This window comes from Agelaius phoeniceus, chromosome 3 (assembly GCF_051311805.1).
Source record: "Agelaius phoeniceus isolate bAgePho1 chromosome 3, bAgePho1.hap1, whole genome shotgun sequence".
In the NCBI taxonomy this organism is placed as follows: domain Eukaryota; kingdom Metazoa; phylum Chordata; class Aves; order Passeriformes; family Icteridae; genus Agelaius; species Agelaius phoeniceus.
Window position 1 is genome coordinate 32,359,966 of NC_135267.1, and position 26,472 is coordinate 32,386,437.

General features: G+C 34.7%; 1 protein-coding gene across 1 annotated transcript in view; it reads left to right on the forward strand.

The window, feature by feature from the left end:
* SNTG2 (syntrophin gamma 2) overlaps positions 1-26,472 on the forward strand; it is a 213,607-nt gene that overhangs the window by 166,688 nt on the left and 20,447 nt on the right. The window contains exons 11-14 of the mRNA XM_077175022.1: positions 862-900; positions 9,775-9,891; positions 19,313-19,384; positions 22,827-23,036. Coding sequence (XP_077031137.1) covers positions 862-900; positions 9,775-9,891; positions 19,313-19,384; positions 22,827-23,036 — 438 coding nt within the window. The remainder of the gene's footprint in view (positions 1-861; positions 901-9,774; positions 9,892-19,312; positions 19,385-22,826; positions 23,037-26,472) is intronic.

A 26,472-nucleotide genomic window follows, 5' to 3' on the forward strand; every position in this document is an offset into this window, starting at 1 on the left:
TGCCCGGGATACAAACAATAGCCCTGGAATTCTTCTGTTCATTTCCTATGGCAATTGGAGTTTTCCCTGTTCACAGGTGTAGGGTTTTGGTCTTCCATCAAGAACCTTTCATTTCTAAGAAAACAAGCTTTTGGACAACAAGGTCCTTTGGAAGTACTCATCAACTCTAGGACAGTTTTCAGCTTTCTCCTAGCTTGTAGGGAAGTCTGGTTTTACACTCTAATATATTTCTTTCTAAATTCTTATATGCACTTAATAAAATTGCACTTTAAAAAATGTTATACTTTAAAGTATTTGTGTACTATATATGTCAGTATTTGTCCACCACTCATATGCGCAAACTATGGCCGCCAGAGAAAAATCAAAATGATCAAAACTCTTCATTGCCTAAACAAAGAGAAAAAACTTTGTCTTGAAGAGTAAACTAACAGGAAAGCCCATGCAATTTTCATTTCATCTGTAAATACATCTTACACTCTATGGTCACAAGCACTTAATTGCAGACATCATTTAAGAATCTGCTTAAGCAATTGTTTAATTGAGACCTAAGTGAAATGTCTACAGTACAGTACAGTATTTTCACTCAGACTGGCAAAGATAAATTCATAAATGCAAATCTTTATGTGGTATTTAAGGAAAACTTTATGATTAAAAGCTTTTGTCTTTCAAGTCCTTGGTTTTGCAAATTCGCTATAATAATAAAAATCTACTATTTAAGCACTGAATGATAAAATTTCTTACAAATATAATTTGGAAGTATTGATATAGTATTCAATAACTAAGTCAATCAATTCTAATTCTATCAGAGAAACTCTTCAGCATACCAATAACTCTATGTGTTCTTCCCTCTCTCTTTCATAGATGAAAATGGCAAATAAATGCTGTTCTCCCTCTGACCAGGTAAGATTTCCATTATATTATCCAATTTTTTAAATTTGTGTGATTACATTGTTGGAAAATTTGTAGAGCTTCCATATACACCTCTACTCAGTTTTAAAACTGCCTAGTGGATGGACTGCAAGATCAGTGATGGGAAAGCAAAGTCCCTCCCACTGTAAGATCAGACTTGTGACCACTTCAGGAACCTGAACATGCTTCAGTCTATGGGACCTGATGAGATTTATGCATCCTGGAGTCCTAAGAGAATTGGCTGATGTAGTTGCCAAGCCATTCTCCATGATGTTTGCAAAGCCATAGAAGTCAGGTGAAGCCCCTGGTGAGAAGTAGAGAGGAAACCTTGCACCCGCTTTTAAAACTGATAGAAAGGAGGAACCCAGGAACTACTGACCTGTCAGCCTCATCCATGTTCCTGGGAAGATCAAGGAACAGATCCTCCTAGAAGTTGTGATAAGGCACTTGAAGGGCAGGGAGGACTTGGGGAGCAGAAAGCCAACTGTGTCCTGGGCTGCATCAAAAGTAGAGTGGCCAGCAGGTCAGGGCAGGTGATTCTGCCCCTCTGCTCTACTCTTGTGAGACCCCCTCTACCTCTGCATCCAGCCCTGAGGGCTCTCAAAATAAGAAGGGCATGGACCAGCTCTAACAGATCCAGAGGAGGGCCACAAAGATAATCAGAGGGATGGAACACCACTCCTGTGAGGAGAGACTGGGGGAGCTGGGGCTGTTCAGCCTGGAGAAGGGAAGGCTCCAGCATGACCTTATTGAAGCCTTTCAGTATCTAAAGGGGGCTTGTAAGAATGACTGGGACAAACTTTTAGCAGAACATATTGTAATAGGACAAGAGGTGCTAATTTTAAACTGAAAGAGTGTTAATTTAGTTTAGCCATAAAAAAGAAGTTTTTCTTACATTAAGGGCAGTAAAGCACTGGCAAAAGTTGCCCAGAGAGGTGATACATGCCCCATCTGTGGAAACTTTCAAGGTCAAGTTAGTGGAGCTCTGAGCCGTCTGATCTATTTGAAGATGTGCCAGCTTTTTGCAGTGGGGTTGACCTCCATTACATTTAAAACTCCCTTCCAACCCAAACTGTTCTATAATTCTGTGATTTAATTGCTCTCTTTGTCATGGCTTTTAATTATTAATTAAAATAATATGAAAAACAGGTGATTATGAATGCCAGGGGAAAAGGTATTGGATTTGGATATCTTTTATTGGATTTACTGTCTACTGCAAGTGCTTTAGTAACTATTCAAAGTTTTTTCCTTATCAGTTTGGGCACACATAATGAGTTCAGTTGAAAAAAAGAAGACATACTCTCCCTCAATTTTCAAAAAATTTTGGAGACAGTCATACAACTACATACATATCACTAGATACATAATTTGATTTCCTAAATTAATAGGCTAGTCTCCATAAACTGCCTAAATAATCAGTGCAGAAATGTATTCTGTTCTAGAGAGCTGTTCAAGTGTGAAACTTGGTATCAGTGCTTTAAATCATCCTTTAGAGGAGTCACTTTTGCTAATCTTGACTTGCCTCAGCCTACCATCTAAAGTAGTTGCCTAAAGTTAGGCAGTACAAATCTATCTCACTTTTTCCATCCCAAGTATGAAATGAAGGACAATTAGGACCTTAATTTCAGAAGCTGAAAATTTAAGGTACAACTGACAGCAACAAACATTGGATTGTTCTCTGCCAAAAAGTGAGGAAAAAAAGTTTATAATAAATTTGGGCAGATCAAGTAAACAAAACTAGAAAACATAAAAATATTAAAGGAGCAATTGTGATCAACTCAGACTTTATATGTCCTGTTGAAATTTGCTTTAAAAACAATCAAAATGTGAATTCTCAGATATAAATATCACAAAGGCATCATATAAAATTTGGCAATGATAACTGAAAGCAGAAGAGAACCTTTTCTGACCTAGATTAATGGAGCCTATTAGTGTCAGTTACACAATATTTGTACAGACCCATATTAAGGCAATTGATTTAAAATTTAGAGAAAGTATAACCTTAAGAGATTGGAGGTCACTTGAAGAACTGCCTTGAAGTAAAATTTTTGATAGCTGCAAATTTATCTTTCCTTTTGAGCATGGACATTCCTGAAGAATTAAACAGGTCCTTAGAGTTTCATTACTGTGTTGCCTGCGGTGAGTTTTCTTCATTGCTTTTAGAGTCCAACTTAATCTTTCATAAAGAAAGAAGGTTGGATGTGGATAGATTCATTCAGATTCTGGTTTTCATAGGCCATTAAAAAACTAGGAATCAAGGTTATCAAGAATGTAAAAAATTATTTTGTTAAACCTGGCTTTCTTCTTTGTCTTTTATATTGCCTCTGACTTTTTTTTTTTTTTTTTTTTTTTTTTGCAAACTGAATCTCCAGAACATAATGAATTCTGTACACATTTAAATAAAAAAAAGGGAAAGGACTAAGATATTGGTTCTTGGGTCTAAACCAGCTTTATTTATGGGTCTCTTTGACAAAAGATGTCAAACAAATATGGTGTGATTCTTAGCCTGTGCAGGGCCATAATTTAGACTTTGATGATCCTTGTGGATCCCTTCCAGCTCAGAATATTCTATGAATATCCTACTCTCTGATTCTATGACTTTGTTCTGTGTCTATGACCCAAAGTTAGAGGTATTAGGCAAGGTAGTAGAAGTTGTAGTTATTATTTATATGTTTATATTGTTAAACATATCAATTTGTATTGACAGTACCACGTTATGAAGTTAATTGGTCTGGCTACTTCCACACTTTTAAATTCCCTTTTCCCACCAAAGTAGGTTGTTTGCATTTAAACTGCCTATTGGAAATTATTTCCACCAAAGCTAAAATCCCAGACTATCTGTGGAAATTGTTTGCGAGTTCTAGTTATACTAGGACATGTCATGATAGTTACTCCAAGTCAAGGACTACAAGATTTTAAGAAATATTCAGGGATTACACAAATTTGAAAGGCATTTAATAAGTAGCACTGATGAAGCTCTGGTTCTAAGTGTCTGTGTAACCTGTGTCAATGATGAAACACACAGCATCTAAGCATCATAACTTTTGATTTTGCTTGATATCCTTTATTATAATATTCTAGAAATTTGAAAGCACTTGATTCTTTGTTAAATTTGGGACTCAATTTTCAAAAATACATGCTGCTGGATTGCTTTTTAATTTTTATGAAAGTAAATTAGCCAATTCTCTCTTTGTACAGATAAAAATACTTGCAATGTTTTTTTGTTTGTTTGCTGGATAGTTTTTTTATGTTTTAAAGACCTAAACTTTTATCATTATTATTTCAGGGGATTTGTGTCTGCCAAGTGACATATCTAAACATTAGGAAAGGGCAAACATTATGGTCGCTAATGGAATAAAGGAGAAATTGAAAATTAAATACTACTCAATTTGACTTCAATCCCTGTAAAGAAATTTGAAATAAATAAACAAAATACCTGTGTGGAGAAGAAAGATGAAAAATGACTGCCTTGAAGGATTTTTCAATAACAAATCATGACAACCAATCTAATTTTCTCTTGTGAACATGTAACATAGCCTGTGGATATGTGACAGGAGGTTGCTGCAACATATCTTGATTCCAGCAAGGTTTTTGACAACTTCTGGCATTAAAATATTTTAAACAAGTATTATATGGATTTGGTTGTACAGATTTTGTTGTATAATCCAATATTAGGTATGTATGGTTCACTTTCCAAACTGACATACTGATTAGAAATGCTGAAGAGGTGACCCAGATCCAGTTCCCTTGAATACTGCCTTTATGGTGCATTAGCAAAAATAAGCCTACTAATTTTGCAGACATTAAGCTTTAAAACACCATGTTAAACATATGAATGATCTTGCCAAATTGAAGAGTGAGTCTAAAAACCAGGATTGAACCAATTAGTACATGGCATATGTGCAAGAACAATTAAGTATATGTAAAAGACTGGGAAAAACTGAAGAGGTTGTTGCTGCAAAATGTTTGATGGTTTTCTGGGGGAGGGATAAATTCTTTTAGAAAGGTTTGGTTCATCCCCCATTGTTTTACTAGAACTCAGAGATGACCCTATCTGCACAAGACAGTCAGATAGAGATAATATGAAAAACAGGTTCATTTTTAAGACTTCCTTCTATGGTTTATTATTACAGTTTATTATTACATCTGCATGCTGTAATCAGGTACAAGGTTGACCAACAGACTACCCAAAAATTTGCATTCCTCTGGTATACCTAATATTCCTTTTCCCCTCCTTTTTCTCCTTGCAAATAAGGAATTCACCCTCACTTTACTGCTTCTCCATTGGCACTTATTTTTTCTGAATTTTACATGCTCATTTGGCTATTTCAGCCTTAATCTATGATAGCACCACATCTGTCTGCAAATCAGTCCCCTTTTTCATTATCTTTTGGCATTCTTCACCCATTATTCACTTTCTTTTAGTGTATTTCACCTTCTGGTTTACCCCCTTATTGATGTTTACCCCCTTGTTGGCTTCAGCTTCCAGCCAACTCCTCCCTTCACATCGCGAGTGATGTCCAGCAGTTTCTCACACTGCTCCCTGTCAGTTTAACATCACCAGCCAGGCTGGCTGCTCACCTGCATGCCAGAACAACCATGGTGGCTTTTGGGAAAGGCAGGCATTGTGGGCTGTACCTAAGCCAGCTACTGCAGAACATGCTAAGCTGTTGCTGTAACATTCCTGTTGCTGTAAGGCCTTGGCCAGAATACTGCCTCTAATTTTGTGCACTGTGTTTCTGAAAAGGTATTGACCAGAGGTTTTCTGTGGCCTCTGTGGACAGGTTGAGAAAAATATAGAGGTATGAAAGAAATATTCAATAATGATAACTTTTTTGCTCAGAGAATAACATGTGAAAAGCAGCAAAGAATGATGGCTACACCAGCTACATATCCTTGTTCGTCGATTTTTGCTCCATTTGTGAACTAAGCTTTTTAATTCTTCCACTTTAAGGTGAAAACCATTTGAGTCTTTAGTGGAAAGGGCAGTAATTATGATTACAGTGAGGCTGATTCATGCTGGACATGAGAAACAAAGTGCTAGAATAGATTATTGAGAGAAAATAGGCAGCCTCCACTATAGGAGAGGTCCTGAGAACATTAAGGAAGCATTTTTTAGAAACAAAATAGGTATCAGGGCTACTGCATTTTTTGAGAGGGTAGGATAATAAGTTTTTCAGAAACCTCTTTTCTACTCTGTGTTGTATAATTATAAAATCCTAATTCTAAATAAGAAGCTTTTCAAATATGAAGGGTTTTCTCATTGTTCCTCAGAGCCAAACTGCTGCTGCAGGTGTGCCATGGACATGTTTGCCTGACTTCATCCTGCAGCGTACAAGAAACCCTGCACCTACTCTTGAAAGACCATTTTTTCTTCCGCTTCTCTTTCTATTTTTTTTTCTCAAAAAAGAGAAAAATGTTTCTAAAAATATAACATATAGCAATAAAATTAGTTTATCATAATGGTTAGTCTGGAAAAGTTAGGTTCTTGAAGACTATAATTTTACAACTTCTACCTTAGAAAGGGAGCAGGACTAAATTCCTTTAAGCATAAAGAGACCACATAGAGATAGAATTGGGATCTTCTTTGTTTTTTTTTACTTTATTTATGTGGGATGATGGCTTTTATTTCCTAATGAAATTGCCTTGATTTGCTTCAGAGACTTTTTCTGACATCTCAGATCCTCAACTGAAAAAACTTTAACAGAAGAAGAATCACTTAAAAACACTGAGCTTTTAAACCCCTAGTCAGCTGATATGCAGTGCTGTGAGGTATATATGCTCTGTGAGATAAACAGCTATAGTTTGAAATAGTTTCTTCTTTATTTTTCCACTTATTGTTGTAATATTGCTAAAATACAAAGCAGACACATAAGGAAAAAAAAGTTGTGAAGAATGTGAGTTTTCCATTTTTCTTTAGTTTGGTTAATTCCTGCTGCATAAATAGTGCTACTGATCTGCTATAATATAACAATGCATAACCATAAGGCAATTTACTGGTTGTAGCTGTCTTCAAGATAGAGTTTTGTGCTTTGGATCCTAACTTGAACAAGAAGGCTGTAATGAGTAAAGGTGAGAAACATCAGGTCCAATTTACCAGCCTCCCGTTAAAACAAGAAAACAAAGAGAAGAAACTCTTATTGCTACCCAAAAGGACTTGTAATCTAAATTTTGCCCTGGCAGACAATGCCTGGGAAGATGCATGAATTCAGGTACATACCTATCTTCATAGTTCCCTTCAGCATAGTGTGGATATGTTGCTATTTGTGGTGTTCAAACTGTGCCCAGCTCGGAGTTATGAATTTTGTTCTTGAACTAAAGCACAAAGAACACTTGTGTCATAATTTCTAAGTTCCTCTATGCTTTGCTCTCAAGAACATTTTGTTTTGAATAGCAGCCATTCAGACATAACTGAATGCAACTGGTGTACAATGGAAAACAGTAATGTAATATATCAAAACTTACAGCATTACAATCTTATTTTTTATTTTTATTTTACTTTTAGTTAAACTTTATGTATGTGTAAGGACTGCTTGTCCTCCCCTCCCAGTCCTGCCCCAATAGCTGTTTTCTTCAAAATATACCATCTACCACTTGTTTTGGAAAAGACCCCCCAAAATTTAAGATGCCTCAAGATGTACTTTTTTTTTTTGCTTTCTTAATTTGTTGTAGTTCCATTGTGCCTCATGGTAGGATACTGGTTCTTAATTTGCAGGTCAGTCTGGCATCTCTTGGAGATTCTTATCCCACTTTAATTACATAAGTGTATCTGTCTGTTCTGATGTGTCATACACAGACATCTATTTGATTTTCTTTCTTCAATTCCCTCCTGAGTGTTTTGCATCATTTACTTTTCATAAGTATTTAACTAAAATACTATATATAAAATTTACTGACTGCTTTGTTAAATTTAACACATTAAATTTCCAGTCATTGCAGCATCTAGATGCTTTATTGCTGCAGGAAAACAATAAGTGCAAATTAGAACTTTCATTTATCTGCTATGATTGGATTAAATTTTGTTAGTAACTTGTTTTATCTCCTTGTAATGAGTGCCATTGCTCATTTTCTTCTTACAGGAACTTTTGGAAAGTGTATTAAAGCATGTTAGAAACTAAATAAAATATCAATGATGTATGGGTAATTTTCAAACAGTAGTGAAAGCAGTGCCAAGAAGGGACAGTTTGTAGTATAATGCCTTGTGAGCACTCCTGAAATCTTCAAATGGCAGGTTTCAATCAAAAAACAGAATATTTATTATCCCGGACTAACATTTCTACCCATGTACTAAGATCACATTAAAATCTTAGTAACCCAGTAAACCACAAACAGCTTGTAATTAAGTATCAACACTTGTTTGCTTTTGTTCCATACAGATTTTGTTGAACTGAATAATAATTCTTTCTCAATTTCTGAAATCTAAAAGACCATTAAATAAACCAGTCAATAGGAAAGATATGTAGAAAGAAAGTAAAAAACCCTAAAATTATATTAGATATAATTCTTTTTGTCTGTGTTATTTGATATTAAGACCCTGACAAACAGAATATATTATATCATTGTAATAGAGTAGCAAAATAATATACTATTTTTTAAGTTATGTGATGTCTGAACATCCTGCTTCAACACTTTTGTTGACTACTATAGAAACAATGTTTTGGTGAGAGTTATTCAATTTACAGAACAGCAAATCAAGAACTGGAAGGGCTACTGTATTTATTTTGCAGTTTCTTAGATCTCCTTAAAATGTTAGTCCTGGAGCTCAGAAGAACAGTATGGTGAAGGATTGTCTGGCTCAACATACTGATTTATTATTCATTTATTAATAAATTGATTGACAAAAGACATAATTGATACATTAAATACCAACATTAGAAAGCAATTTTTGAGGTTTTCATAATATAGGTATGAAAATTCATCCATACTATTAGTGAGGGCTTTGACATTTCTTCTCCCTGTAAATCATTACTGTCTGTAAGTGTAGCCTTAGTTGAAAATGAGCAAGCTGCTCAGCAATGCTTGTACACTCAGATTGGTGATTCACTCTAGATTTAAGTACCTGTTTCAAGAGCAATATATTCCTCTTAATGTATGCAAAATGGAGCCTGGATTGTTTTTGATTTGTTATTTTTCAGTAAAGACATTTATGATATTCTGCTACCATACCATGGCATTCTTCTTTATGGCATTTCATTATATATTTGTATTTGCCTCAGAAAGGAAGCATGCAATCTTACTTCTCCATTTCATTTTTTCTTAGCATTAATTTATCTGGAAAATAAAGGCATGCATTGTAACACTGCTAACATTGTGTACCTACTGGATTTGATACCTAATTCTTTAAAAACATAAATGTGATAAAGCATATATGAAAATGTATAAACTCTGAAAGACAACAAGTGTGACAAAAACTTTAACAGTTGCAAACATGAGGCTGGTGAAAGCTGTTTGATTTCAGATAAATTCAGTGATTTGTTTAGAGGTATTTTTTTAGAGGTACGTCTAATAGAAATATCAGTATGTCCAAGTTTGCTATAGATAAGGTATTATGGTTTTATAAACTGTTGAACTACTGAACTACTTCAGTACATGTAGATTTTCTGCTGTCTCAAATGAAAGTCTGCTTTGACCTGCACAGCTGGCTTTTAAAACAGGGATTATTTCAGATAAGATTCAGACTACCTGTACTACAAGTTTAAGTCTCTTCAAGGACATCTGACACACTGGCATTATACTGTATGCTTCAAGAATATAGAAATGGTTGCAAGGCAAATGTGAAGTAGATGATGCATCCCATGCTACTAAAACCACTCATGATCCACTGAGAAAGAGAACTTTTTAATTTTCAATTATTTTCTTTTACAGGTCATACATATGGGATGGGTAAATGAGAGACTTGAAGGAACTGATTCATCTCAGCTCTACAAATTCAAGTTTCTGGCCCTGAAGGGTTCATCCTTCTACATTTTCAGCACTCCACCGGTAAAAAAAATGATATTTTTGTATCAGTTTCATTGTAAATGGAAACCTGTTTGTTACGTCTGGGTTTATTTTCCTTTATCAAGTGAAGTTTTCAGCCAAGATTTCAATGTAAGTTAAAGTCACACTGAATTTCAATAAACTGTAGATATTTAGGCTCTTTCAAGGTCCTCTGAAAAGCTTGCTGTATGTTTTGTTTTTTGAAGTTGTCAAGGTCAGGTTTTATTATGGTTGGTTAGGCCTAATATTTCTTCCCTTATTTATTTTAAGGTATTTTGTAGATGTAATGAGTTGGTAGTTACTCATCTTTCTACCATGGTTGGTTTATTTCATGCATCATGAAATAAACCATCCATACTATTGGATGATACTTGTGGATTTTTCAATGAGCAAGGGATCAAAGTGCTAAGTGTACAGTTTGGACAAGTCTTACTTTGATCATTTATATACCTCATAACAAGAATTCTGTTTCACAACAGGTGCCTTATCTAACATTTTTCTAAAAAATAATTTAGAAGGGTAAAATGGAAATGAGCTGTAGAATTCTAAACTGTTTAAAAATTACCTATACTTACTACATTTAATCCTTTATTTTTTCTCCAGAAAACCTTTGCCTTAAACAAATGATAAAAGAATAAAATGTGGACTTAGCATGAAATTTCAATTATACAACTTGCTTACAGTTTTGCTCAGAAGGTGCTCAGTCTCCCAGTTTTGTCTGCTGGTCCAAAGAAAATCTGATCCTTTATATGTGTACTCTCTGCAGTACCAGTGAGAAGTGCATACTTTTCAAAAGTTATTTGTGAACCTCAATGAAATGCAATAAGTAAAATTTCCCCCTCTCTAGATTGAAATTATTAATCCAATGATTCCAATTAATTTCAAACATTCTAAAATGGCCAATAGTATTCTTTTTAAAATGAGACAACACATCTGGGAAAAGCAGGGGAATTCCCCCTCTAAAAATTGGGGGTTTCATATGTTAAGGCAAGGAACTAAAATTTGATACAATTACTACAATTTAATTAAAATATAATATGCAGAAATATTAAACAAATAAATAACACACCAAATGAATTATTTTCCCCTCTAAAGTTAAATTATTGTCTTCAGACCTGTTTCTAAGACACATTTTTGATATAATTAAAATTGTACATCTATATGGTACCAATTTGGGATAAACTACTTCATTTACCATTTTCAGCAATCCACTAAGAACAGGCAAGTGGGGGTGACTGGTAGTAGAAATTACTTGATATAATCTATTATCCTCTTACAAATTTTTTTTTTGTAGGAGCCTTGGCTCTCAAAAAATGAACCATGGGGATCCCTTTGATCAATGTGTTGTGCCACCTCAATACTATGATGCACCAGTAAATGTGAAAGAGTCTATAAATCATAAAACTTGTTGACCGGTTTTCTTGCTCTTTTAACATTCCCCAGATGTCTCTCATCAAGGGACAACCCCCCCCCACCCCCCCCCAAAAAACTAAAGACCAAATTCACAGTTTCCAGAAACCTCCTATCTGGAGACTTCAAACCTGGATCTAAAGCCGCACTTTGAAGCTGATTATCATTCTCCTGAGGCCACCTCCAGCCCTGGCTTTTGTTGATGCTCTTCCATGTGGCTCACTCCACGATCCCATTGCAGCCCTGCAGTGCAGCAGGGCCAGTCTTGGGCTCCACAGCCCTGCCCTGCCCAGCCATGGTCCCACAAGTCAGGGCCACCCCGGGGCCCATGTCCAGCCCAGCCTCAGCCTGTCACTGCTCCCAGGGACACGGCTGGTGCCCCGAGCTGGGGCTGCCCCAGTCCCCATGGCTGCCCTGCTCCTGCCTGGGCCCTGCTGGGATGGAGGACACCACTTCAGGGCAGCCCGTGTGGCAGTGGTTTCTTCCAGGGGCTAAAGCAGAGCTAACACAGCCCTGTTTGGGCTGATGCTGAGCAGGGCTGGTGCAGCCTTTCCATTCTCTCTGCTCACCCAGCAAACTGCTGGAGCTGGGACAGGCTGGGGGGGGGCACAGCCAGGACAGCTGATTTAAATAGAGCAAAAGGGATTTCCTGTACCATGAAACATCATGCTAAGCAATAAAAAAATGGGGATGTGGTCTTCAAAAGTAGCCACTGATTGGAGAATAGCTAGGCATTGCTCTGCTTGGGGTGAGCAGTGTGCAATTGTCTTTGCATGAATTGGTTTCTTCCCCTTTCCATCACTTTTTAAACTGTTGTCTTCTTGCCCCATGCATCTTGATTTTTCTTGATTTTGCTCTTCCTATTCTCTCCCATCCCATAGCAGGGGACTGGGAGTTAGTGAGCGGCTGTGTGGGTGTTTGACTGTGTGACAAGGTCAATCCACTGCAGGACCATGAGTTGGGACCTGCCCTGACAGACCCTGGACAGCTCCCATGGCACTGATTCTGTGCCACATGTCCCAGCTCTGTAGCTGGAAACACTGGTACCCCGAGAAAACTGTGCATAAAGCTTTTCCACTGCTTTTAGAGATATTTGATGCTACTGGTCTTATCATTTCTCTTACTGAGGCTTGTTTTTTTTACTATTTTAAGCAGGGAAAAAAAAAAAAAAAGAAAAATTGTTAACAAAAATACAAATATTTCAACTTGCTTGAACTTCAGAAGATACAAGTTTAACATGTTTTATTTCAGAGATGTTGCTATTGCTATTTTTATTCTAAATCAGTTGCATATCAGTGTATCAATATAGTGTGCACAGAGCAGATGACCTATAAATTCTAAACTTATCTTTATCCATAATTTTACAACTGCTTGTAAAAGGATGTAGTACAATTTCCACTCTTTCTATTTCATTGTGTGTAAAAGATGACATGATTGTAAATACAGCTGCTAATTTTCATAAGAATGGAAAACATAGTTATATATGAGCAAAAATAAAGAAAATTGTGGGAAAAAGTGGATATTATACTATGAAATAAATCACTATGGCAAGTAATATTCTATTTATATGCTATTTCTACAATATCTCAGATGGTGATTCCAGAAATGTAGAGGCTTCACCACAGAAGTAAATATCAAGAATCATGTGATTAACAGAGATGGGTCATTATGCATCCCTGAAGTAGCTTAAATGATTGTATTTAAGAAATTTATAGATTTCATCTACACACTGCTATATTAGAAATGTGACCCATTTCTAAAAACTGAATATCTGAAAAACACCACTGAACCAATAGAAATTATTCTTGTGTCATTTTTAATATACAAGCAGTATTTTATTACATTCTAAAAGCATCTATAAAATTCCTGTCAATTTTCAGATATTGGAAAAGTTCTAAATTCATCTCCCAGAGGAGACTGAGGCAAAAAAATATTCTAAATTATCATTCAAAATCAAACTACTTTTTATATTGTTGAAAATTTCCAGAAAATAATTTAATGTTTTTATTGAATATGGGCTACATGGAAGGGAGATTTCTCCTGTTTGATTTTTTTATGTTTCGCTTATAGTTCATTATGATTTTTACATTAAAGTATTCAAGTAGCCATAAAGTTAGATCTGTTGTGTAACCCTTAATTGCAAAACTAACTTTTTTAATGTGATTAAATAAATAGCACTGATGTGATTTAACATGAAGGCAGCTAGACAATCGCTGCATGGGCTGTTTGTAATTTTAAGAAAAGAACAAATAGAAGAATATTGTGAAAGTAACAGAAATAGTTCCACATTTGATGTCGGGTCCGGCTGTCTGTTTCTGCCCCGACACGGGTAGAGTGGTTCTTTGGTGGGCACGATGCAAAGGACGAGTCTGGACTCTTCAGCTTTCGGTCTTCAGGTTGTTTATTATTTCTTATCTACAAAAATTTTCTGTCTGCCCAACAGAGGTCTGATCTGCAGGCAGTCACAGGCACTCTCTGACCACCCACGGGGCGGTCATGTCTTTTTATACTAAAACCTACGTATACAATATTTACCTTTATTTCCCAATGCTTTTCGCCCATGTTGGCAAGTGCACCTTCACCAGAAACCAATCTCTAAGTGCCAACATCATCACAGGAGATGGAGGACAAGAAGAAGAAAGAAGAAGGACAAGACACGCCCCGATCTCTCCATCTTGTCTCCATAACCCCCCTGTACCAAAAACCTTAAAGTCTATATCTCACCCTCTAAATGTGTCTCTTTTACACCTTTTACTCTAAAGTGATTCTCTTGTCCTCAGACTCTTGTTACTTCTGTGGATGGATCAAAATCAAGCCACCAAACACTCTTGGCAACATTCCAGGGTTTTCGAGACCCCCAAGGGTTCTCCTGGCATCTCTGGACATCGGGAACGATGTGCTGAGATCCCACAATTTGACAGTATAGAGAAGCTTGCACAATGTAATTAAGACAAGCAGTGTTTTTAATGCTGTCATGTAAGTTGTAAGTACTAGAATAATCTTAAAAAAATTCTTGGGTTTTTTTTTTTTCTTTTCATTAAGGAGCAAAAAGACCAGTGAAATTAATTACTCTTTACCTAGAAGTATTTCGTCTTCTCCTTAGACCTTTTTAGTACTTCTAGGCAGGTTGGATGATTCTGCTGAATTCTCAGATAATATAGCCTTTGCTGTATTCCAGTAATAAATATTATCAGCACTTTAATTTTTTTCCTTTACATTTATTCAAATATTTTCAATATTTTGGGGGGCTTTGGAGACTTCTAGAATCAGATTCTGTGTTCAGAGAAAGTCCAAGAGTATGTTATGTTAATTTGATTTCAGTGATTTTTGAAGTATGATTCTCTTTTACATTCACGCCATATTTCTTTATTTAGTGGTGATCTCTGAGCAGGCACAAAAGTCTTTTATGCCTATTGCCAGTTCTTGGCTTCTTTTCTCTGCCTCTGTTGAGGTCAGGATTGAAGGCACTCGAGATTATTTTTTGTGTTCAGACTTAGGTGTTTATTTTTTCTTATCTATGTTACAGTCTCACAGGCAGTGAATTCTGCAGTATTTCACTAACAAGGTGCAAAATGGCTATCACTTGTTACAAGGTCTTTTAAGGCTAACCTATCCAATTAAAGAAATGGCACCTAAATTATGTTCACTTTTAACCCAATAACGTATCACTCAAAGTCCACAATGCAGACTTTTCTGTCCAATTACAAAATACCACCCAAACCCATGCAGAAGGAAAAAGGTAAAGAAGAAGGATCAGCCTCTGCCCTAAAACCTCCATCTTTCTCCATATATATTACTATATTCTAAAATGTTAAACTCTTAAGTTTTACACCCTGTGATGTTACACACTTCTTATCAATCTATACACCCATAATCACAGCATTATCAATCAATTTTGGTAGCCTTCTCCACAGCCTCAGGTCAAATGCAGTGCTCTCTTGGGAGTCAGAGTCTATCAGCACAGAAAGTCTAAAATTCTCATCATCCAGAACTCCAACACCTATTTTATAATTGCAGAGTTCTCTTATAGGTAGTAATTTTATGAGCTAGTTGTTTACTTTGTGTGTCAAAATGAGTTTAAATTCATTGTTTCCTCTCTATTTTAAATCATAACTTTTGAAAGAAAATCCAACTATTAACTCACATATTTAAAGGTAAGTATATTTGGAATAGGAGTTTGAACTGATTATGAGATCACCTGGTCTATGTAAAGCTAGATTTTTTCAGTTTGTTTATTTTCAGAACTCCACTGTAATGCCTGTTTCTAAACCATGAAGAAATTGCAAAAACTCATGCTAAAGTAGAAAGTACTTCTGCAACACTTGGAATTTTGTAACTCTATGTACCTATTTTAGTCTCTCATTAGAGATTTAGAATTGTAATTTCAGATTCTTATTTTTTGTAACCCTGTTTGTTCTTATTATCTTTCTGATCAGCTCAGTGTTACCTGTGAGTTTACAAATGTCTTAGTTTTGCAACGTTTGCAATGTTTTGCAATGTATTAATCCTGAAAAGATTAATGTAGCTAAATGTCTACAGAACCAAGTACTCAACACATACTATACTGGGTTAGCTATGGAGGTGGTCTGCCAATAATATAAATAACAACATTCAGCTCCTCTTGGTCATAAATTCATATAGTAGATGAACACGAATTAAAGTAGAGGCTTACTGAATGCTAATTGAAACTCTCATGCATTTTGACACTCTGAAACTGTCTGAACTAAATTCATATGAATGCAAGCATGTCTCATTGAGTCATCTATTCTGAATGGAGCTGTTTGAAATGTTTTGTCAAATGCTTCATAAAAATAATAACACTGTCATGCCAAGAAATTGCAATGTATAGAATACCTGCAGGAACAAGTCCAAGGGGAAATAATGAGGAAAAACTACTTTATTGACTAAGAAATATACTTGGGTATCTCATTTATCTTAGGTACTTGTTACCCAGTAATTACATGTGTGATGATGGATAACCTGCAATAAACTTGAATATTCTTTAAATCAAATGAAGGATATTGCAATTTTCATGAAATTTCCTGATTATTTCCAGCTTTTCTTCTTGACTAGGAGTATATGGTTATTTGTGGGGTTTTAAAAGTAAAGCAGTCTGTAACAGTAACATTTTAAACTTAGACATGCTATGATAGTGCTGATAAAACTATAAATAATGTCAGCTGTCTGTTTAGATTCTAGTATTCCTTTGTAATATGTTTATTTTGCCTCCTTAAAATTCCTCTCAACATGTTTTTTGTGTTCTGAGCACTTTGCACACAGTGGTATTCAGACTGTTTCACTCTCTAAGTATGGTAACCTTTCTCTGACATACACAGGTAAAGAAAGCCTTGACTTATATAGGTGACAGCAGTTGTCACTATCACTACCTGCCTCTGCTGAAAAAGTCATATGAGGTTACACAGCATCAAAAGATGAAAGAGATATGTGGAATAATGGGAAGAAATCTGAAGTACTCACAGTAAATTTAATGGCCCAGCAGTGTCACCTTCATCCATCATTAATAGTGCAAAGATCCCCAACAGTTAAAATTAATCTTCAGGAATCAAAACAAATTATATGAGCAAATGAAAGTCCATTCATATCTCAACAGCTTTTAGGTCATAGCCTATGTCACCAAAGCCAGTGGCATAAACAGCAAATGAATCAGTGCTTATGCTTCTATGTTTAGTCACTTACATCAATAAAGGCTTCTCCTGCTGTTAACTGAGATGGAAAATATCCTTTCCCTTTGAAAAATTCAAGACCAAATAATGAACTAGCCTCCATTCTACTCTAAACCTTATTTTGAAGAAGTATGAATATCCCTTTGGAGTATCAACAGTAATGGGCCAAAACATGTATTATTTAATTATTTTCTTTTCAAAACAGCCATCAAAGTGCAAAGTATTTCCCTGGACATAAGATTAATCAAAGACCTGCAGTGCTTACTCTATTGTGAGCCTGTTAAAATGTACATTTCTTTATGAATTAACTTTATAAGTCCTTTGTTGCAGTTGTTTCAAAACTTAGGTTATTTCTTATTTGTACAATAATTAAATTGCAAAACTCAAAATATTGAATGGTCTTACAAGAAGATAAGTAGAAATGGAAACCTAAAAAATAGAAAGGCATGTCTTTAAAAATTGCTACCTTTTTATAAAGGGATGGGAGGACAAGTTAGTACCTAGAATTTCTTTACATTTCTTTTCTAAACCAGACATCAGATTTAAATTTGAAAAAGTTTAAGTACTACTATGTACTTTTATCATGTAGCTTTAAAATTACCTGTATGTAATGTTTTAAGCTTTAATTTTTGAGACATTTCTCATAGTAAAATAAAGTGTGTAATCTGTTTTACATATTCTAGTGGACATATTGTGTTCAAGTCATGTTTGCCATTTGATTGTTAAGATATAGAAAACATGAAATGGAGAATCCTAGAATGTGAGTCCCTCTATATCCTGAAAAGATGTGGTGCTAGAATTTCTAGAGTTCTTCAGTTCCATTTCAGTTGCTGATTCATAATATCTAAATTTAATCATATTAAAAAAAACTAATCTAAACCTAAGAGAAGTTGGGAGAAGATTAGATTATTAGATTTAATTCTTAATAATTAGATTATTAAGAATTAATTCAGATTGTTAAGATTAGAAAGAAACTAACACCAAGTTCACATTACTCCTCCAAAGGACTCTGAAGTTACATTTCATAACTAACAGAAGTCCCATTAGAGTCCTGTAAGTGTTGTAGTGGTTTGGAATCTCATCAAGTTATTAAAATTCTGTTTAACAGCTTAGAATTTTAAGACACTTGAAAATTAAACATTAAATAAATTTTAAAAGAACCAAAACATGTTGATATCTCCATGCAAATCATCAGGAGAAATACTAAATTTTTAAAGGTGAGTTATGTGCTACTGTGAACACAGAGAAAAAGAATCTGTGATTGAATTTCATAATTTTTTCTAGTTAAGTTTCATTCATATAAACCAGATGTTTGACAGAAAAGTTTTTCTTTATGTTAATTATTTTAATTTATTCTTTCTGCTTTCTTCCTTTTGGTTGGGATGTGGGAATAGGACAAAGCTGTATAAGCCCTAGAATTTTAAATTATTCAAGTTACTATTAAAGTTACTATTATTTCCATATGCCAAAAGCCTCAGAGGTGCAACCTAGTCAAATCCTTCATCTATCTATGCAGCCACTCCTGTGCATTCCCCAAGAGCTAGGATTTTGCACTAAAACATATAAGCAAAAATGATACATATCCACATTGAGTTTTTCCTCTGTGTGAGTTCTTTTTTTTTTTCCCTTGAACATTGTAGGCTGGGTACTGTTTTTAAAAGAAAACAGATTATCACATCATATCATTAAGTAGAATTTTGGTAAAAACTTCAATCATTCTTGCTATTCAGATTTTAACAGCCTGTCATGTCAACAGGATTAGGTAATGAAATCAAAAGAAAAGAAAATACAGGTGTTTTCATATTATTGAGCACACAGTTGATATTTTCCTTGATTTTAAATATTGCAGTCACATAGTCCTTTTCCAGTTTTATTGCCTCCCACCAGGGAGGCAATAACACAATAAATATTGCGTTATTGCCTCCCTAGTGCATGTAAACTCAAAACTGAATTTGGGAATACATCTTGATCTATTGATTGTAAGATTTTTTTCATATTGAGACATGAAGCTGAATGAGTGTGTTTGAGACTGAGTTCTCTGTGTTAGCATCTTGAGAAATAAAATTGGTTATGTAACTAACCACAGAGATTACAAAGACATTTCCATCATACTACGAAAAGAAAAAGTAAATTATTTAACACCTTTTAATTCCTGTTTCCATAAAAATTTAATACTATTTGGCAGTCTCTTCTAAATGCTGGATATTAAATGTAGTGATGTGCCGGTATTTAAAAGATCCAGTAGAATAATGATGGGTGAAATCTTTTCAGTTTTTTTTTCATCTGAACATGATTTTCAAATAAAAAATGTTATTTTTTTTATATTATAGGTGAGCACACTAGACTGGGTACGAGCTGAAAAAATCTATAACCTCTGTGAGGTTCTATTTAAAATTCACAAGGTAGGTTTCCCAACGATTCCAGTGATTTTATTTAGTAAAGTTAACCTTTTCCTGTTGATGATAAGCTCAAAATAATCTTAATTAGGAATAACTAGTATTCAAATAGTTAATCTGTTGTTGTAAAAAGCTATTTGCAATTCCTAAGGCATTAGCTGTACAAGTATAAGAAAATATGGAAAATGGGTTAAGCTCCAAGTGAACAAGTTACTAATATGTTTTCTTATTGAAGAAAGTTTTCAGTATAAGAGCTGGATATGATACTTTAATATGAAGTATCAGTGAGACACACTGATAAGCATAATGATATTAGTTTTTTCTTAGTGGGTCAGATTTTCAAGCAAACATGATGAAAAATACTCTTGCTGTAATTCTTGATCCATATAAAGGTATTTTTATTTTAAAAATTAAAAATATAAAATTATATCCTTGTTGTATCATATGTATTGATTTTTGTATCAAGTATTGTAGTGGTTTTTTCTTTATAAAGGGAAAAATGTCAGGTTTGTTTCCCATAGAATTAATTTTTTTCCCCCAACTAGAAAAAGTTGTGTTTTCTGTCTAGCTTGTTCCAATTAAAGATTTGCATCAAAATATTAGCACTTTATGTAAATAATTGACTTATGGAATATATTGTCTAATAAATTGCATCAGATAGATTAATTTTGTTCTCCAACTAAAACAAAACCTTTGCAGGTGAGATAAGGCTACTGTGAGAGCCTATTTGTCTAGGAGAGTAAAGAATATTTTCTGACAAAAAAACCTATCTTTTCAGATAAAATAGTATTTCAGTGAAAAATTAAAGCTCATCTTTAGTTCTCACCAGCTGCTGCCCTTCTCTGCTGTTTCTCTTTGACCACACACTGACGTGGTGGAAAAGGCAGGTTGTTGCTGTTACCTGTAACAGATCCTGCACTGAAGGAAAAGTGCTTAAGGTTTTTGATTTGGTCTTGGTCGGGGTTGTTTGGTTTGCTTTGATTTGCTTTGGTTTGCTTTGGTTTTCTTTGCTTTGCTTTGGTTTTGCTTTGGTTTTGTTTGGGGTGTGTAGGTTTTTTTTGTGTTGTAGGGGTTTCTTATTTGTTGGGTTTTTTTCTGATGAAGGCTATTCAGGACATGGGAAGGAAGTGTTTTGGCACTGCCATGCCAGGAAAACAGTAGTCCTGGAGTTCAGGAATAGAGCTCAGATCCAGAGGCACAGGAGAGCCATATTCTTGTAGTCATGGCATTATTTTTGTGTGACCATGTCTCCAGCTGGGAACATATGGGCACATTCAGGTCCTTCCCATCACTAACATACCAACAAAATTAGATGTTCTGTCACAGATCGTTTATTTACTCTCTTTCATATTTTTTATAATTTTATTTTTGGCTCATAAATAAGTCAGGCACCAATGAAATATATAGACATTATGCCTTTTGGGAAGATTTTCCTGCGGCTTGGATTTTGGTTTTGGTTTTTCTCCTATAATTGGTACTGCTAAAACTCAGTTGTTCCTGGAATATTACGGTAATTTCAAGGATATTCTGTCTTCCTGCAGCTTCTGCAATACTTTTTCATTAAGAAAAAGAAGTTGGGAAATAAACTACTCATGGTTCAACTCTTTAATGTTCTTGACATTTTAATAAATGAATGCTTAATTGCCAGTCTTCATGAATACGTAAGCTAAAGTGCAAAAGCTTGAACTGAACCCCTTAACCTCTTTTCTGTTGATTCTTTGGTATAAATGACAATGAAACAAACAGAACAAATCCAAAAAATTGTAAGAGATTAAGGTTTCTGCATTAGATATGATACACTTATGTTGTAAAAGCTGCCATTTGGGGAGGGGGTTCTTAAGGATTTTCAGAAGCTGGTTAGAACTAGTGCAAAACTGTGGGAGAGTGTGTTTTGTATCTTCTCACGAAATATGGATTTTAAGGAGAAGTGTTCTTGTTACACACCTAATTGTAAACTTCTCATCTATGTTTATTATGATGCAAGAGTTAAACAGGGAAAATATCAATCCAATATGGAACTTAAATTTTAAAACAGAATGTTTGATATATTTTAGATTTGGATGTATGTATACATAAATATAAATACACAAATATGTGAATTAAAATTCATATATATAATATGCCTTTGCATATTTCTGTTCATTTGGTGGTAACAGCCAGATGATTTGAAATGTAATGTCTTGCATTGCATGTGTTTATTCTTACAGCTTGTCTCATAATTCAAACTCTTACTGTAATCCTGTACATTTTTAAAAGTCATTTGTCTTAAAAACATTTTATTTTTTCTTATTTTCTCATATATTCACATGAAAAACTAAAAATAAATGCTAGTATAGTAGTCTAAAAGCCATGATATGCAGCACTGAGTCTTGAAGCAGATGTAATACCTGTCACTCCATAGCTGCTGAACAACAGAATATATGCAGGAATTTTGTTCAACTTCCTTTTCAACAGTGCAAAGGAGTGTTGTAAAATAACAGAGCTGCATCAAGTCTGTTCTCTCCTCAGGCAGTAGCAGGGCCAATTTTGACAACACAGTGCTTTGTACCCTGGTGGCAATATGTGGTGCGCCCAAGATGCCCCATGAATCATTGCTAATTATTTTGGGGTTTCAGTCTTTTCTGCCCCATGATATCACAGAGAAATGGGGATAGGGAAGGATTCTATCTGAAAAACAGAAAAATAACAATATGTGTAATTTGGAAATTCAAGCTGTGAAAGCACTTAGATGCATAAGTTGCAGCTTTTTAATTTAGTTTTATTTTCCTCTATATTTTTGTTAATCAATAAGTCTTGAAACATTAGGGAAGTTTCTTGTACTAATTTTTTTACATTTACCAAACATTGTATTGCAGGTATATTTTTTATTATGAAAGTTTAAAGTAAAGTTTCTCTGCTTTATCTTGAAGGTGATGGCAGGATCTTGTTTCAGTCTCCTTGTAGTTAAAGAACAGCATTGACAGCTATTGGAGGACATGCTCCTGTTGTCATTTCTAGAATTAGCCGTGGGGTGCTTGATAAATTACTGCATTCCTTGGGGTTTAGCATATTGGAATCCAAGTACAATGGAATAATTATAGTCTCCTGTAGAGCTGGTACACAGCTCCTGGAATGTGTTGAAACACTCAGGGATTTCCTTCTTTTTTCACTGTAAGCAATGTATTTGTACAAACTTGCTTTAAATTATACATGTTTTCCTTAGGTAAATTTGACAGTATTTTGGAGCTGCAGGAGTAGCTTGGATTAAAAGATAGGGAATAAAGCAAATAAGAAGCAAAGAGAGAGGCTGTCTTTGACATAATTATTTAACTCCTAGAACATTTCTTCAACACAATTGTTGACATAATGGCATAGTATATCCAAATACCCATCACTTACAGAAGACAGTGTTGCTTCAATTATTTGGTTTTGCCAGATGAAGAATCACATACTGAAACATATCTTTCAGCTCTGGCTTGCTGATGATTGCTGGCTACAAGCAAACTTGTATTTAGGTATTCACCAGGACTTTGATCTTGAAGACCAGAGGCCATATTGTTTCAGTGTTATGGTTGGACATGGCAAGAGCCACTATTTCAACGTAGAGCTGGGCAGTGAATTGGCAGTGTGGGAGAAATCATTCCAAAGAGCAATTTTCTTGGAAGTTCAAAGAACAGGGGTAAGTAGTGAACAATTTAAGTCATTTAATCTGCAAAATAAGTATAAAAAGATTTTTAATTATTTGTATGTTTAATAATTTCATTCAATTGATGTCCTCCATGAATAAGGATCTGAGTACATTTAATACAATGAAGACTTCTGAAAGCTTCATCATCACATCAATATTTTTCTGTCAATGACTGTGTAATACCAGTCAATGAGCATGTTATGACAGATTGAAAATTGAAAGTAATACTTTGTAAGTTCACCTTGATTATTAAAAACTGGAAATTAATATATTTACCACTGGAAAACTCTCAGGAGTTTATTTAGTCCAACTTGAACATTTTCTTCCAAAAAGCTAATTTTCCTCTCACATAAGGTAAATATGATATGGTTTACATAATACTTCTGTATTCAAAGAAATATTTCGCTCTTATATTGTTAATTGTGAATTGGGATTGTCCTTGTTAACATTGGAAGAGTTTGAAGACAGTATAAAAGTGAAAAGAAGTTTGTAATAGTCTTGAATTCTCAAAATTAAACAGCAGATTTTCGCTTTCTGCTGTCTAGTAAATCTAGATCCATACTCTCAAGTGAACTGGACGAACATTATGGGAGTGTATTCATTGAGACTATAGACCTCCTCCAATTAAAAATATATTTGTACAGTTTAACACAAATGCAAACTTGATTTGGTGTGCTCAGGTTTCCAGTGCCCTGTGAGCCTCCTAAAGATATTTGAAACACTGAGAACAGTGGATCACAGCATTGTATTAACACGACTTGCAAGGAGCAGGAGTCCTGTCGTAGGTGGTTAATCAGCTTGTCTAAATTTCCAAATCTCTGGGATTCTAAACAGGTTTCTGGGTTCTTACAAGGTACTTAATTGTCTCTTTAGACTGATGAAGGAACAAAAAGATTTTGTAACAGTTCCTAATACTGAATTCCTGAGAAGGAATGCAGTTCTTCAGGAAAATATTGATCCTTATATATATTATCCATATAAAACCAGATAACATAATTGAAATTAAGTATAACAAGCACGCAGATTAGCTGGCTCTTTATCTAATTAAATTTCTGAATATTTATTGTTAAATCTCAAAGCTTGCTTTTCCTTTACATCCTTAAAATTAAGGAATGATTCTTTGTTTGTGGAATGATCTTTTGTCATTTGAATCAGTCATCTAGACTCATTTCACACAAAAGACATTAAATGTCCTGCAGCTGTGGTTTAACCTCTCTGAAACCTCCAGGAAAGTAATTCAAATAAAATCTTGATTACAGTACTCAAGTCTCCATATGTGTTTCCTATGTCTTCATTTTCTCTCACATGGTTGGACACATCCAAATTTACTGTAAACTACTATGTCAGTAGAGTTCAGAGTACTATGGTCAGTCTCCAGCAGTGAAAAGTCTTTTTACTGCACTGTTTTCTTTCTCCATTCAAAGCATAAATTCTGTTGTGAGTGCCTTTCTTTTCAGAACGATGTCAAGAGCAGCATGAATGAGGTGCAATTTAATATTACATAGAATATTTCAAGTCTTAGAAAAAGAACTGGCATTCCAGTACCCAGAAAATTCAAGCTTTTCACTGGTATGTCAGTCTGTAAAAGTTCTTTCTTTTGGAGAATTTTCGAAATTATTTTTTATTCATAAATGATTGGGCAAGATTCATGGCAGCTGTTGGATTGCATTGTGCCATTTCAGCCATTCTTATTTAAATGGAGCTTGGTCCTGTTTGATGTCTAGTATATAGGATCTTGCCTATGAGTTTTTGTTAACTCTTTCCTGTACATACCCTTTGTATTTGGTGTTTCTATAATAAGAGCTGTATTTCTGAGCAGATTCTGTCCTTACACAGTCTATGAAGAGAAATGCTAAGGTGCAGTGGTCCTTTTGAATTTTATCTGCTGGTGTTGTGTCATTTTTTTACAATTCTTTTTAAAATGGCAGCAGCAGTAGATGACAGAAAGAATGCAATAAAGCAGGAAGAAACACCCCTCACAATATTGCTCCCCTTTTAGCTATCTTAAATCCCTATTTCTAGCTGCAATTGTTTACAAAAATTTACCAAGAAATTCTGAAATTCAGTGACCCTGGTGAAATTAATCTATTTGCAGACAATGGTAACAAACAAACAGATGTTGAATCCATGTACTAGAAACACATGGGGTTTTTTCCTAGAAAAACTATTGTAGTTGCTGATGGCATAACTTGGATAGATGGGGGCAATAAAAATGCAGGAGAAGTGAGGCAGAAAGGCAATTGAAAGAGAGAAAAAGTGTTGTTGAAAAGTATTTCCATGAGGCTGGTAATAAAAGTCAGCATTGCAATAGTGGAAGATAGGCAATGAAATCCTCTCAGTCATATATTGAAGTTAAATCATCTCCTGCAAATCCCAGCATGAATACTTGTTTCACATGGAACATCCTAAACAGTGCAAGATGAATAAAGGATGCTCATATTAGGTAATTTTTCTTTTTTTTTTTTTTTTCCAAGATTTTTATGGTGCAGAAAATCTTCAAAAATAAGACACTAGTACATTTTCCAGAGCTCTTACTAATTCTTTGACCCTTCAGCTTGGTCTTGTCAGTAGCATATTATTCCACTTTTTTTTCAATTATGTCTTTTTTAAATTTCTAAATCAGTATTCTTTCTTTGCCTCAGACTAGTTTTTCCAAAGGAAATTATTTTGACTCATCTGAGTCTTGGATATGGTTATTAAATTAATGCAGAAACATCTCAAAGGGATGATTTGGATCAGTTGTGTTCAGTAGGAGGATGGAGGGGAATACTGGAATAGTGGACAGAGGAAAGAGTGACAGTAATGTATTTTACCGTCAGCTGTAGATTTTACCGTCAGCTGAAAAATTGGACCAACAGTTTTGTCATCTTGAAACCTTGTACATGTAAGCTTTGTTTGATGGCTGGAAGAAGATAGAGGAGAGAAATATTTACAAATGAAAGAAGTATCAGGAGACTGAAAAAAACCCATGCAGTGGGAAAATAATCTGCCACAGTGTTTCTAAAGTACCTGCGGTGGGTATATAGTGATAAGACATGGTTGCATACTCTCCTCACTAGCAATTCTAACACAAAAGAAAGTTTTCCCTTCATACTTCCAGTTGTGATGAAGATGCTGCAAGTTCTTTCCAATCCTCATACAGCTGAATAACCTACTGTATTGAAACCATTTTTGTTGCTTGGACAAAATATTTGTTTAATGTGAGTTACTCCAAGAATTAAAATAGGCTGGATCCCATTCAGTTATAACAGAATAATCAAGAAGTTTTGGTGCCTCATTATTTTCCATGCTTAAAGGTAAGTACTTCTAGTTAACTTCTTTCCATTTTGTTCCATGATTCAGTGACTAATATCAACAGAGAAATAAACCCTTGAAATACAATTATTAATTATTTTTTTAAGTCAGGGATATGAATATATATAGAAAA